This window comes from Corvus kubaryi, unplaced genomic scaffold (genome assembly GCF_017639235.1).
Source record: "Corvus kubaryi isolate FWS band 111438036 unplaced genomic scaffold, C.kubaryi_AGA036_p1.0 split1-37173, whole genome shotgun sequence".
Classification (NCBI taxonomy): domain Eukaryota; kingdom Metazoa; phylum Chordata; class Aves; order Passeriformes; family Corvidae; genus Corvus; species Corvus kubaryi.
This window is the reverse complement of record NW_024582074.1, coordinates 242,636-254,783: the sequence shown is the minus strand read 5'-3', so window position 1 is coordinate 254,783 and position 12,148 is coordinate 242,636. Positions and strand designations below refer to the sequence as shown.

At 52.4% G+C, this 12,148-nt stretch overlaps 3 protein-coding genes across 9 annotated transcripts in view; all 3 read right to left on the bottom strand.

Annotated features, from left to right (window-relative positions):
- The window catches only part of GCN1 (GCN1 activator of EIF2AK4), a 39,003-nt gene extending 38,802 nt beyond the window's left edge, over positions 1 to 201 (bottom strand). For all 3 annotated transcript variants that reach the window (XM_042053887.1, XM_042053889.1, XM_042053888.1), the window contains exon 1: positions 137 to 201. In XM_042053887.1, the coding sequence (XP_041909821.1) occupies positions 137 to 154 (18 nt within the window). In that variant the 5' untranslated portion in view covers positions 155 to 201. The remainder of the gene's footprint in view (positions 1 to 136) is intronic.
- Positions 202 to 520: 319 nt separating this feature from the next.
- On the bottom strand, positions 521 to 4,045 carry RPLP0 (ribosomal protein lateral stalk subunit P0). The gene is made up of 8 exons (XM_042053910.1): positions 4,022 to 4,045; positions 3,734 to 3,837; positions 3,164 to 3,339; positions 2,978 to 3,065; positions 2,568 to 2,714; positions 1,924 to 2,109; positions 1,122 to 1,262; positions 521 to 754 (listed from the first exon to the last, which is right to left on the bottom strand). The coding sequence occupies exons 2-8, from the start codon at positions 3,785 to 3,787 to the stop codon at positions 590 to 592; spliced, it is 957 nt and encodes a 318-aa protein (XP_041909844.1). The 5' UTR covers positions 3,788 to 3,837; positions 4,022 to 4,045; the 3' UTR covers positions 521 to 589.
- Positions 4,046 to 4,423: 378 nt separating this feature from the next.
- Positions 4,424 to 12,148, bottom strand: part of PXN (paxillin) — a 47,163-nt gene continuing 39,438 nt past the window's right edge. For all 5 annotated transcript variants that reach the window (XM_042053900.1, XM_042053901.1, XM_042053903.1 and 2 more), the window contains exons 7-11: positions 11,480 to 11,650; positions 10,962 to 11,135; positions 10,318 to 10,399; positions 9,818 to 9,966; positions 4,424 to 7,871 (exon numbers count right to left, since the gene is read on the bottom strand). In XM_042053900.1, the coding sequence (XP_041909834.1) occupies positions 7,605 to 7,871; positions 9,818 to 9,966; positions 10,318 to 10,399; positions 10,962 to 11,135; positions 11,480 to 11,650 (843 nt within the window). In that variant the 3' untranslated portion in view covers positions 4,424 to 7,604. The remainder of the gene's footprint in view (positions 7,872 to 9,817; positions 9,967 to 10,317; positions 10,400 to 10,961; positions 11,136 to 11,479; positions 11,651 to 12,148) is intronic.

Below are 12,148 nucleotides of genomic sequence, written 5' to 3'. Positions count from 1 at the left end.
TCGGGTGCCGGGCCGGGCCCCGCAGCCGGGCCGAGGGCGCAGCGGGGCGGGAGCGGCACGCGGCACGGCCCCGAGCGCAGCCCCCGCCAGTCTCCCCTGCCCGGGCTGGGCCCTACGCGGCCCATCCCACACTCACCTGCGTGTCGGCCGCCATCACTCCGCCGCGACCCCGGAACCGGTAGCGGCTTCCGGGGCGGGCCCGGCGCCACGGCGATGGGCGCTGCCCACCCGTCCCGGGAGCGCCCGTCCCGCCGCTCGGGGGGAACAGAACAGGATGGGCGGTAGCTGGACTGACCCGACCTGCTGCGGGCAAGGCCTCTACTGGGCCTGGCCGGGAACAGGTGCGCTCCCGCCCCGAGAACAACTGCTCCCCTGCAGCACCCGGGGCCAGGACACAACCGGTCACCTGCCGTGCCCCGGCCCGAGGAACAACCACTGCTCTGGAGCACAGGGCCCCGCCGGTTACACTTTCCCCAAACCCCAGCTGATACGCAGACTACACCATCAATGCAGGCACACATGAAGGTGTAAAACAGCTTTTTATTTCTCCCATTGGGCCAACTCTGACAGAGGCATAGAGTGGCTGCTGTTAGTCAAAGAGACCAAATCCCATGTCCTCGTCAGACTCCTCCGACTCCTCCTTTGCTGCCTCCTTCGCTGGAGCAGCAGCGGCGGCGGCAGCAGGTGCAGCTGCTTCAGCTACCACAGGCATGGCTGCCACAAAAGCAGAGGGATCTGCCAGGAAGGCCTTCACCTGCAAAAGGTGGGGAAAAAATGTAAACTCGCAACAAAACATTTTGCAGGACTGAACCTTTGCAATGATAAAGACAGCACTTGCAGCTTGCCTGAATCCAAAGAGGTCCACTTATCACTAGCAGATATGAAGAACCATTCATTACAGCCATTTCAGCTATGCTGAGTGTAACAGCCCCAAAGAAGGAACACCAGGTAAATCAGCTTTCTCCTCCCATTTGTACACAACACATGGAAGCAAGCACTCCTTCTCCAGACACATGCCACACACAGGCACGTCCCAGTCCTCTCAAACCAGGGAACATGCTGTGAATGTGCCTGGCTGCATTTCTAACTCTCTGCAGAGCTGAGAGCCAACCATTCATTACCTTTTCAGCCAGTGGGAAGGTGTAGTCAGTCTCCACAGCCACAGCCAGGACACGCTTGTACCCGTTGATGATGGAGTGGGGCACGGACGCAATGGTTGGGTACCCAATTTGCAGACAGATGCTGGCAACATTACGAACACCCTGTGAAGAGACGGACTTGTGTTTCTGTGGTCTGAGAAATAACCTGGACTAGAAACCACAGCAGAGGATGGCCAGATGACAACTTGTACACTGCCAACACAAAGGACAGTGTGCAATGCACACACAGGTAACAGCTCCAGTGAAATCAAGGCATCAAGATTTAAATGTCACTGATCTCTGCTCTGTGGTGACCAGTGACAGGACCTGAGAGAACGGCATGAAGCTGTGTCATGGGAGGTTTAAGTAGAATAGTAAGAAAAGGTTCTTCCCCCAGAGGGTGGTCGGTCACCAAACAGACCCCCAGAGAATGGTCATGGCCCAAAGGCTCCTAGAGCTCAAGAAGCATTTGGACAATGCTCTCGGGCACAGGGTAGGATTGCTCGTGCAGAGCCAGGAATTGGACTCGATGATCCTTGTGCGTCCCTTCCAACTCAGGACATTCTATGATTTCAAGTGGCCTTAAATGATTTCTGAAGCAGCTTCAGATGAAGAATCCTACAGGAAGGTACTCCCTGACACACAGTTTCTGTGGGGAACCAAGGAGAGTTCCTGGCTCTGCAGGACCTCATGGAAAACACCAGACAGGACGCTTTGTTCTGGGGCAGCACTGGCTCCCAGACCAGCGAGGCAGAACACAAGGGACACGGACTGTGGCACTCACCTCCAGGAAGCGCTTGTGCAAGGTCTCCTCGGTGATGTCCAGCACTTCAGGGTTGTAAATGCTGCCATTGTCAAAGACCTGCTGGATCACCAGCCCGAAGGAGAATGGGGAAATGTTCAGCATGTTGAGCAGGGTGGCTTCACTGGCACCCACTTTGTCTCCAGTCTTGATAAGCTGCACATCGCTCTGAGGAGATCAGGGAAAAGGAATCAATACACACCAAGAAATTCCAGTACGTCAAAGCAGTGGGACACAAATACAGATGGTGGAACTAGAGGAGCAAACAAGCACAACCAACACACTCCAGATTCAGCTCCACAAGCAGAGAAAGCCCCAAACCATATAAGCAAGTCCGCATCAGCTAGGAGAAAGGCAGCACCTTTCCTGCATTACCTATAGGTAGCTCACCTGCACGTTCCTCTGACAGAGCCTACCCCTGGAAATCTGATGGAGAATTCAATCGCCCCACGCTGCACACTGGAGCCAAGCCAGACACCCTCCTTCCACATCCCAAAGTGCAATAATCACACTGCTCATACAATATTTTGGCACTAACGGGAGCTTTGGCCTTCACAGCTCCCTCAGCTACCACAATCAAGGCCTCCCAGTCAAGGAACAGCTTCAACAACACGCAGCTCACTCACCAGAATTTCAATGGTTCCTCTGGAAATCTTCGTGGTGATGCCCAAGGCCTGGAAAAAGGAGGTCTTCTCGGGTCCAAGACCCGTGTTCTGGGCCGGCACAGTCACATCACAAGGAGCAATAGCACCGGCACGGGCAGCAGCTGGCACCTGGGAGGGCGGAGACGAGAAGCTGCAAGAATGCTCTCCTCAGATCTTGTGGGATCACTTCCTCTGTGACACACTCATTGAGGGTAGACAGTACCCAGGCACGCACAAATGAGACAGCTGAACTTAAGCAGTTTGGCTAAGACTGCAGGGGACAGTTCCCAACCCTTGAGGACTCCTACTAATCGGGTGTCCACTGTGAAGACCCAGTTTTATTTTTCATTCCATCTCAGCCTAAACATGCAGTGAGGGCTAATCTCCCTTACCTTGTTAGCCAGCAGCATGTCCCGGATCTCAGTCAGATCCTCCTTGGTGAAGACAAAGCCCACATTCCCACGGATATGAGGCAGCAGCCTGAAGGGAAGATGACAGCTTTCAGTTTTATTCCTTGGACAACCTCCTCTCCTTTCAAGACAGAGGACCCAGAAGTGCCCTCAGGCAGCATTACCCACTTTTCTAGGGCAGGGTTATTCTCCAGATGACCACGAATAGCTTTGCGCATCATCGTGTTCTTCCCCATCAGCACAACAGCCTTTCCACGCAGGGACATACGGATCTGCTGCATCTGCTTGGATCCCACATTGTCTGCTCCCACAATGAAACATTTTGGGTAATCATCCAGGAGTTGCTATAGCAAAAGAAACACTGCAACTATAAAAAGAAATTCGGAGCAGTGCACATAGCAGCATTGAAACCTTAACACGTTAAAACGTAAAAAAAGTCTCTCAGAAGTTTGAGAATGCTAAGCTCCAAGTGAGGCTGGATGTGCCACCGGCTGCATCTTTCACTCAGCCATCGAGTCACGTCCCTGAAAAAGTCTGCAAGCGCCGAGGCAAATTCTCAGGAGGCCTGATCTGGACTGTCTCAAGTCTCTTCCTAGCGCCAGGTACTCGTTCAGACACCCCATAGCATTCACCTATCTCTCTTAACAAAACCCCGCAGCCCGGCCCGCCCGGCTCTCGCTGCCCCGAGCATGCCCCGGCGGCGGCAGCGCCCCACGAGGGCTCCGAGTCGACACTCACGATGATTTTCATAAAATAGTTGGACTTCCACGTAGCCCTGTCTTCCCTGGGCATCTCGGCGGTGCTCCAAGGATCGCCCGGTGGGTTTAAAGACGAGCTGGGACCTGCCAGGAAGAAGAGCGGCTGAGGTGGGTCCCCACCCTTCCCTCCGCCGTGGGGCCCAGCGCTCCCAACCCCACAGTCCGGCCGCGGCCCAGGACCCCGCTCCTGGTCCCGGTCCGCTCCCCTCGACGTGGCCGCAAGTCCCGCCCGGGCCTCGGAGACGCCGCGCCGCACCCACACCCGCACCTCCACGAGGGCTCCGGGAAAGAAGGGCCGCAGGGCGGGGCCGTCTCCTTTTATACCGTGCCTCATGACGAATCGCAGGGCGCCGCGGCACTGCCCCTCCTCAGCCCATTGGCTGCCTTCAGTGTCAATCATCCGCCGCTCTGTGGGCAGCGCGTGACGCCAGCGGAAGGCGCGAACGCCGCAGGAAAACGCGCGCGGCCGGGCGCGCGTCGCCCCCTGGCGCCCGGAGGAGCGCACTGCCCCTTCCCTCCCTCCCTCCCTCCCTCCCTCCCTCCCTCCCTCCCTCCCTCCCTCCCTCCCTCCCTCCCTCCCCTCGCGAGCCCTCTCAGCCGTGAGAGCGGGGCCCGCCCTGGGTCCGGTCCCTCACAAGCTACGGGGCGGGAAACAATCACGACACAAGCGTGACAATAATGGTGAAAATTTTATTGGCGTAACTGCAACAATTTTAAATGGAGGAAAAAAAAAAAGCGGAGTTAGAAGTTTACAAGGGAGGAAAGAATCAAATAATTGTTGACCCAGCAGAGCTTCCCCCCCAGCCCAGCCCGGACATGATGTGAAAGGCCTTCCCCAGGGATAGCGCCTGGCCCGGGGGTGCACTCATAGACCCTGCCGGCGCACCTCCATCTCCAGCCCTCGCACCCCCGCACCCCAACAGCGGCTGTGCTACCCTAAAACCGCATCTGCAGTGAACGAACAGGCATTTTGGACACCCACAGTGGCGGCAGCCACCACAAGGCGTTATTTGGCAGAGTAGCATCAGTGTGGCATCCCAGCATGTCAGACACCAGATGAAGGCAGAAGGTGACTGTGAAATTATCTCAGTTAAGCACTAAGGCCAGAGGAGCCTCCTCTCAGCACCACGCACCCTACACAGCACCCTGCACCCAGGTGTGCCACAAGTGTCACTGACACAGCCTCAGCTAGCAGCGAGATAGGTTAAAGACTCCGCAGAGAGGGAAAGAGAGGCACAGGATTACACAGTTTGCAGGTGTCCCACAAAGTGGCAGTGCCAAAAACATCTCACGCCTCTCCAGCACTTCCACAAAACGGCTGTGTGTCCCCTCAGCGGCACCAAGGAAGTTGATCTTTCCAGCGAGATAAACACAGGCAGCTTAGGAGCATCCATTTTAAGTCAAATAGACTCACAAGATGAAAAGGCAAATGCGTAAGGACTCTTGCCTCAAGAATTTCCCAGAGCTGTGCTCAGCCCAGCTGACACAGCTCTAGTGCTCCCACAGCTCTCTCTGGCCTCCCACCCACACACTGAGTGAGGTTTGTTTGTCGGGAGCAATCAGTGGGACAGTTTCAGTGACCTGAGCAGGGCAGCACTGCAATGAGGTTACATGGGGCAGTGACCCAGGCTTTCAGGGCTGGTTTCTGACACAGCTGCCCCTGGACCCCTATAATGCACCTGCCGAGCTGCACAACACAACTGGATGCCAATGGTTGTGTTGTGCTGCAATGGCAGCAGCTCTCTCGAGCAGTAATTCCAAACACCACTCCAGGGCTGGTACCACAGAATGGCCACCGGGAACTTCACCGCAATACTTCCCTCTCCATAGCACCCTCCAGCCAGAGACCTAAAAGTGCTTTAGCAAACATGAACTAGGCCTCAGAATAACCTCACAAATCCAGGCTAAACTGCCCCCATTTTACAGATGGGGAAACTGAGGCACGGTAAGGTTTAGTAACCTTGCCCAAAGTTGCACAGCTAGTCAGGAAGAGAGTCTGTCTCCCAGTTTCTTCTCCTCAGTCACAAGACCTTTCTTCCACAAAAGAAAAGGAGCCCCTTCCCCAATTAACCCTGCTCTGGTTTCAGGCAGCTGAAGATGAGAAGCCAAGGGCAAAGGTCTAAGCTCCTTCTCCCATAGCATCATATTAAGACTCACTCTTAACATCCTGGAAGCTCGGCTTTGGGAGAACAGCAGGTGATTCAAATACAGCAGTTTATAGGTTACAATAAAAACCAGAATCACACTTTTAGGTGACCCAGAGGAGGAAAAAAAAAACCCCCAAACCTATTCACAGTTCACCTGCCTTTGCTAGGGAAAAAAAAATACAAGTCACATTCCCTTCCCCATAGATTCCAGCCCTCCCAACCCGCAACAAAAAGGAAATAGTGAATGTTAGTTAGGCTTAACAAAGCATTGAGGTTACAGATGTAGTAAGCCAGCACAACTGGCACTGTCTAGAACAGCACAGCTTGATATAAAAGTTGCTTTCTTAAAATCACTTCAAAAACAATTTCTGTATAAGAGGATTAAAAGTAAATTAGATATGAATTCAAAATCAGTGTAGAAATCTAGTTCTTATCAAAGACAGGATACAGTATTCACTTTGATAGTAAAACTCCAAGTGTGTCATGCACACCTGACCCCCAGGACTTGTTATACCAGTAACAGTCAATATAAAAGGTTATTGCTGTAGCATCTCTCAGTAGAACACGTTTAACAGGAGTACAGAAAAGGGAAATACTAAGGAGCTGATAGGTCTCATTAGCAAACTGGAAGAAGAAAGGATATAAATTTCAGATTTTTTTTTCTGGCTTCTTAAACCCTTCCTTCTCCCCAGTCTTGTGACAGATTCAGGCCCTGATAGATGGGAGAGTTTCAGGCCAGATAAACACACGCACGTCACACTCACTCATGACAGGGATGGATGAAAAAGGCTGCTGACCTCTCTGCACCTGTGTTTAAAGAAGGGGTGATGCCTCTTCCTCTCTCTCAGGAGCAGTAGGTGAGGGGAGCAGATGCCCTGAGCTGGCCTGGGTGCCTACGGAGCTGCCTGGCACAGGCTGTCCGCACAGCAGAGCACAACAGTGCTGAGGGATGGTCGAGACTTGCCCCACCTCCTGCTCCTGTGTGCTGAGAAAAAGGCATTGAGATAAGGAGTAACAAACTAGGGAAAAAAAGAAAAAACACCCCACACAGTAACATCTTGATTCCTCTTAGTTTAAAAAAAAAAAAAAAAAAAAAAGAGCAAGTGGTATTATCGCCTTACAGTGTAATGGAACTGGAGAGACCCTTGCAGGGTCTTGGCTGCCTGTGCTGATGCTCCAGTCTCAGGAAGTCACACACACCATGTGACTCTGTGAGCAGAGCCAGAGTGGCACTGAGGCCACAGGGTGCCCTCGCTGTGCTGTCGCTCACCCTACACACGTGCAGGCAAAAGCTTGAGAAGGAGGTGTCAAAGCAGAGGGTTGTGTTGCCTGCAAGTGTCACGATTTGCTCAGAGAGCTGACACAGGCTGAAATGTACTGGCAAAGCCTCCTGCTGCCAGGAGGGGGCTGGGAAAATCTCCCTGTTGGAGCCCTCGAGCTAACCTCAGCTATCAGTCACACACACAGACACACACACAGCATAATGAGGGATCTCAGCCTCTCTCTCCTGAGACACAGCAAGGGCGTTTCCAGTTTAATGGACCATCTCATCCCTGGATCTACTGCCTCTCCATAGCAGCACCCCCCACCCCCCACCCCCCTCCTCCCCTGCCTGGTAAGGATCCTAAATCACAGTAATGTTCAGAGAGACAGAACTGCCAAGGGGGTGGCAGAAAGATGCTTTAGCGCCCATCTATGGTGCCTCTAACAGAAGAGCTTGAGGAAGCAGTTCTGGCAGTAGGGCTTGTCGTTCTGCTCTTTGAAGGTTCCTTTGTTGAGCTGCTTGAGGCAGAAGGCACAGACAAAGTGTTCGGGGTGGAATTTTTTGCCCATAGCAGTGATGCAGCGTCCTGTGATGGGTTTCTGGCAGCCGGAGCAAAGCGAGCCACGGCGCTCATGGTAGTGCACCTCACAGTAGGGCTGCCCATCATGCTCGAAGAAGCTGCCGTTGATGAACGGGGTGAAACATTCCTGCAGCAGGACAAAGCAAAGGGGACAGGTTGTTTGAGAAGCTGGGGTGGTGCGGAGGGGCAGCTCCACAAGTCTCCTCTGCTCTATGGCACAGCCCAACTGTGCTGTGGGCAGATGAACTGCTGCCTTTCAGCACTGTCCTGTTATCCAGGGCCAAATTCTGCCCATTGCAAAGAGCTTCCCAAAAAAGTCTGAGAAATGGACAGATACAGACACAAGCAAGGGAATTAACCAGCTCCTTTGCCCAGCTGGCTTCACTTCTACAAAGAAAATACTATGAATGAGCTACCAGATATATCCAGCCAGGAAAAAAGAGAGCATTCCTCCCCTGAAATGGGAAACACTGCAGCACCTTTGCCTGGTTTTTTTTTCCTCACTCCAGCTTCCCCACAAGCGCAAGGAGAAGCAAGGACCAACTCAGGCTTTCATGCAGCAGAATCCTTATGAGCATGGGACTGGTTCCAGCTGAGAAAATCAGGCACAATTAATCTTTATGAGTGACCTCTCCAGAATGGCTGGCATTAGACAGGTACAGTCTGCAAAGGATTGTCAAGCCTGAAACATTTCCACCAGTTACACATGGGTCACTGCTGGGAGAAACTGCTTGTTTTACAGTGCTACTGATGTTGAAAAGATATGGGGAAGAGCATACACCAGCTATGTGGTAAGAAGTGTCCAGAGCTGCCCCTCCCCCTCAGTGCCAGGCAGCTGAGAACACTTCACTGCAGAACCTGCAACAGAAGCACCCACCAGACTGGGGAGACTCCTCTCCTTGTGGGAGTGGGAAACTGAGGCAGCAGAGTAAGGGAGAGAGTTGAGGACACCACCAGATCTTACAAATATATCAGCACCAAGACCCAGAGGAAAAGCCAGTTTCCTGACTCCTGGTTTTGCTGTCCTCTTCCCCAGGGAGGACACTGAGTATCACACACAACTGGATCCCAGCATGTGGACAGGAGTCCAACAAACAGCATAGGCAGCTGAACACTTGCAATACTGGGGGAATGCAGTTTGCCTGCAGTGAGTCCAAGATTTTACTAATGCTGACAGTTATTTCAGTGAACAGTCTTTTCCCTCAGTCAGCTGAAAAGTTTGCTCTGCTTTAGCAGAAACAGGAAGAGAATCACATCTTGTGGCCTGGAAGAAATCTGTGCTGGCCCCACTAATTCAGGCCACAGCAGGGGGAAAGGAAAACAAAACTGCTTGATGAAGTCTCAATCTCTGCACAAGAAAGCATAGCCCCTCCCCACGCCCTAGCCCCAGTCAGGCATGGCTTCTGCTTCTTTCACTGCACACCACTGCAGGAGCGCCAGACAGTCCCAACAGGCTGGTGACCGTCTGCTCTGAGCATCACACCAGGAATCAGCAGGCTGTGGTTCTGACTGCTTGATCTGGTTTCTGCCTTTCTCTCCCACTCTACGAAACAGTGGTTGATTTGGCTCATCTCTTGGGGACTGTGAGAGTTAATATTTGCAATGCTCTCTAAAAGACTGCCAAGTATTTAATCTGCAATATTCCTGTTTACTATGCTTGCTGTATGGAGCCTGCCACTATTTCACCGATTTGCATGTTTGTCTGAACAAGGTCAGTCTCATTAGTTTACATTGTCAGATGGAGCATGGGAGGAAGATCCTCAAGATCTGATTGCTGAGGCAAGTGCTCAGAGAGCAGCTTAGCTTGTAAGTATTTAAAGGTCACAGAAAATAACTCTGTTTATCTGTGAGCTGCTGCAGGAGCCCGTAATTGCAGCTGGGAACAGGAAGAGCAAAGCAACTCAAAAGTTTAATGTAAACAGGCAGAGAACAAGAAGGTGTTTGGTTTTTAAGTTGTGGGGCTGGCTGCCCTTCATTACCCCACAGATGCCTTTCCCTGATATGGGACCAGATGCCTCAGGGTGGAAACAAGAGGGGTCGTACGGCAGCAGCAAAGGACCTTGGGTTTCTTACCCGACAGACAAAGCACTCAGGGTGCCACAGGGTGTTCAAGGCAGAGATGTAGTTTTCCAGGATAGCCCGGGCACAGCCTCCACACTTGGGAGCAAACATATCAAAGTAGTCCTTGCGGCAGTAGGCTTTGCCATCCTTCTCATGAAATCCTGTCAAAGCAGAGGAGAGGCAAAGGGATCAGCTCCCCATCTTCACCTGCAGCCACACAAGCTGTGCAGGGTAACCTGCATGGGTAGGATCATCCTTCCCCCTGGTAACACACACAGAAGCTATAGCTGTTCCTTGTTCTGTTCCCTTCCCATCCCATCCCAGGCACGTTCTTCCTTCCCAGGAGGAAGCCATGATTACTGGCAGCATCCTTCCCCCATAAACAGCTCCCTTGGAACTCCAGTGGTTCCCCTGTGATGCCTCAGGCTGTCCCTCCAGCAGCAGCTCTGCCTTACGCCCTTGTCTGCAGTTCAGGGGGGAGACTGTTTTCCCCCTGCATAAACCAGCAATACCTTCAGGTCCGAAGAAAGCTCCACATTGGGCACAGAAAAAGTGTTCAGGGTGCCATGTCCTGTCCAAAGCCGTCACCACTTTCTGTTCAGAAGAAAACACAAAGTGCAGGTCATGTAAATGATGGCTTCAGCTTGGAGGTGAGTAAGGGGGGGCTGGAGGGAGGGGAGAACACATGAATGTTGGTGCTGACAAGAGCAAGCATTAAAATAGACTGTCCTTTAGAGAGCAGAGTCAATTCACCCCTGCCTCTGGCTCATTCGGACTTTCCCACTGCACACTTTTTTTTACCCTAAAAGGATCTTGGGCACTGCTTCCTCCCTTACACAGGGCCCCACCCAGTCCTCAGGACCAGCCCTGGTGCCTGTTACCACAGGCTACCAACAACAAAAGCTGAGGAATCATTACCAGAATGATGGAGCCATGTGGAGTTCTGAAGGAACTTCAGCAAAGGTAAGAGGGACTAACTCCACTGACTAGTGTAAGAACTTGACTGTGCCAAGTTGTTTCCCTTTCAAAGCAAAGACAAAACAAATACAGAAATTCCTGAACAAAATCTTCCACCCAGGACACATGGGTGAAGTGGAATTTTAACACCTAGGCCTGCAGCAACTTGCCAGCACCACGATTCCTCCAAGGAACTCACATCAAGGATGGGCCCATTGCAGTAGTAGCAGCGTGGAGAGAAGAGGTTGTGATAGTCCTTCTCGCAGTAGGGCTGCCCATCCCGCTCAAAGAAGTTCCGAGACCCGATCTCCTCCTGGCAGTGGGTGCAGACAAAGTGCTCAGGGTGCCAGGTTTTCCCCATGGCTGTAACTACCTGTTGGGAAGACAAATTATGGAGAACAACTCTATCTCTTCCTCCCCTAGACCACATGACAAGATACCAGCTGGAGGTCAGCAAGAATGACAAGTTCTACTACTCAAGTGAGCCCTGGACTGGGGTAGCATGAAAACTGAATTACCTATCATCTCAGGAAAGGGCAGTCCCTCAGGGGCAGGGTAGAGGTCACTGGAGGAGCTTACAGCGTACCTAGCCAGTGGATAAATAGAGTACTTCAGTTTCTCCAGCATCTCCAGTCTCTTCAGCCTCACGAAACAGCCCTCCCCACTACTCCCAGCTGCAGTCCAAGGTTCAGCAATGAGGCAGCACCTTCAACTCACCTGCCCAGCAATAGGCTTCTTGCAGGCTCCACAGACACCTTTGGCAACTGTAGCTACACCCAGTTTATTCAGGTCAGACTGAAGACTTCCCAGCATGGTATCCAGCTGACTGCCAGGCTTGGTGGCTGTGGATGGAGGAGAGCTGCTCCCGGCTTTTCCCTGTGCCATGAACTGCAGGTAAGAGAAAACAAATACTGTAAGGTAAATGCTGCTGTGCTTATCAGGTAATTTCCTGCTGTTGCTGCCAGTGGCTCCTCTGCAGAGACAGACAGGAGTCAGCTATGCTCTCTGAAGAAGCTGGTGAGAGCCAGGATCAAGTACACACATGTATTCTGCCCATGCAGAGACATGCAGAGAAGCTGGGATATGTAACAGCAGAGCTGCGAACTGAGGATTTGATTTTCCTTCACTGCGCACACAGCAGAAGTCATCAGCACATCCCAGGCACTCAGTACAGTGCTCTCTAAGCCTCTGGCAAAAATCTCCCTTTACCTCATCAGTTCTTGGCCTGCTGACAAAGCAGACACCATCCAGAGGGCCCCTCCTCCTCGACCTCTCTCCATTCCTATGCTCTTGCTCTCAGTTGTCTCTCCTCTCTAATAGAGATGCTCTTCTCTCACTCACCTCACCTCCCCTTTCAGCTAGAAAATCTCCCTTTGCACCAACTTC

What these genes read in the sequence shown, in the direction of transcription:
- RPLP0 (XM_042053910.1), bottom strand. Translation starts at nt 3,787, where the DNA reads ATGCCCAGGGAAGACAGGGCTACGTGGAAGTCCAACTATTTTATGAAA. An exon ending in ACATGCTGCTGGCTAACAAG is followed by an intron (nt 2,715 to 2,977) that starts GTAAGGGAGATT and finishes CCGCCCTCCCAG; the next exon opens with GTGCCAGCTGCTGCCCGTGC. An exon ending in GAGGAACCATTGAAATTCTG is followed by an intron (nt 2,110 to 2,567) that starts GTGAGTGAGCTG and finishes TGATCTCCTCAG; the next exon opens with AGCGATGTGCAGCTTATCAA.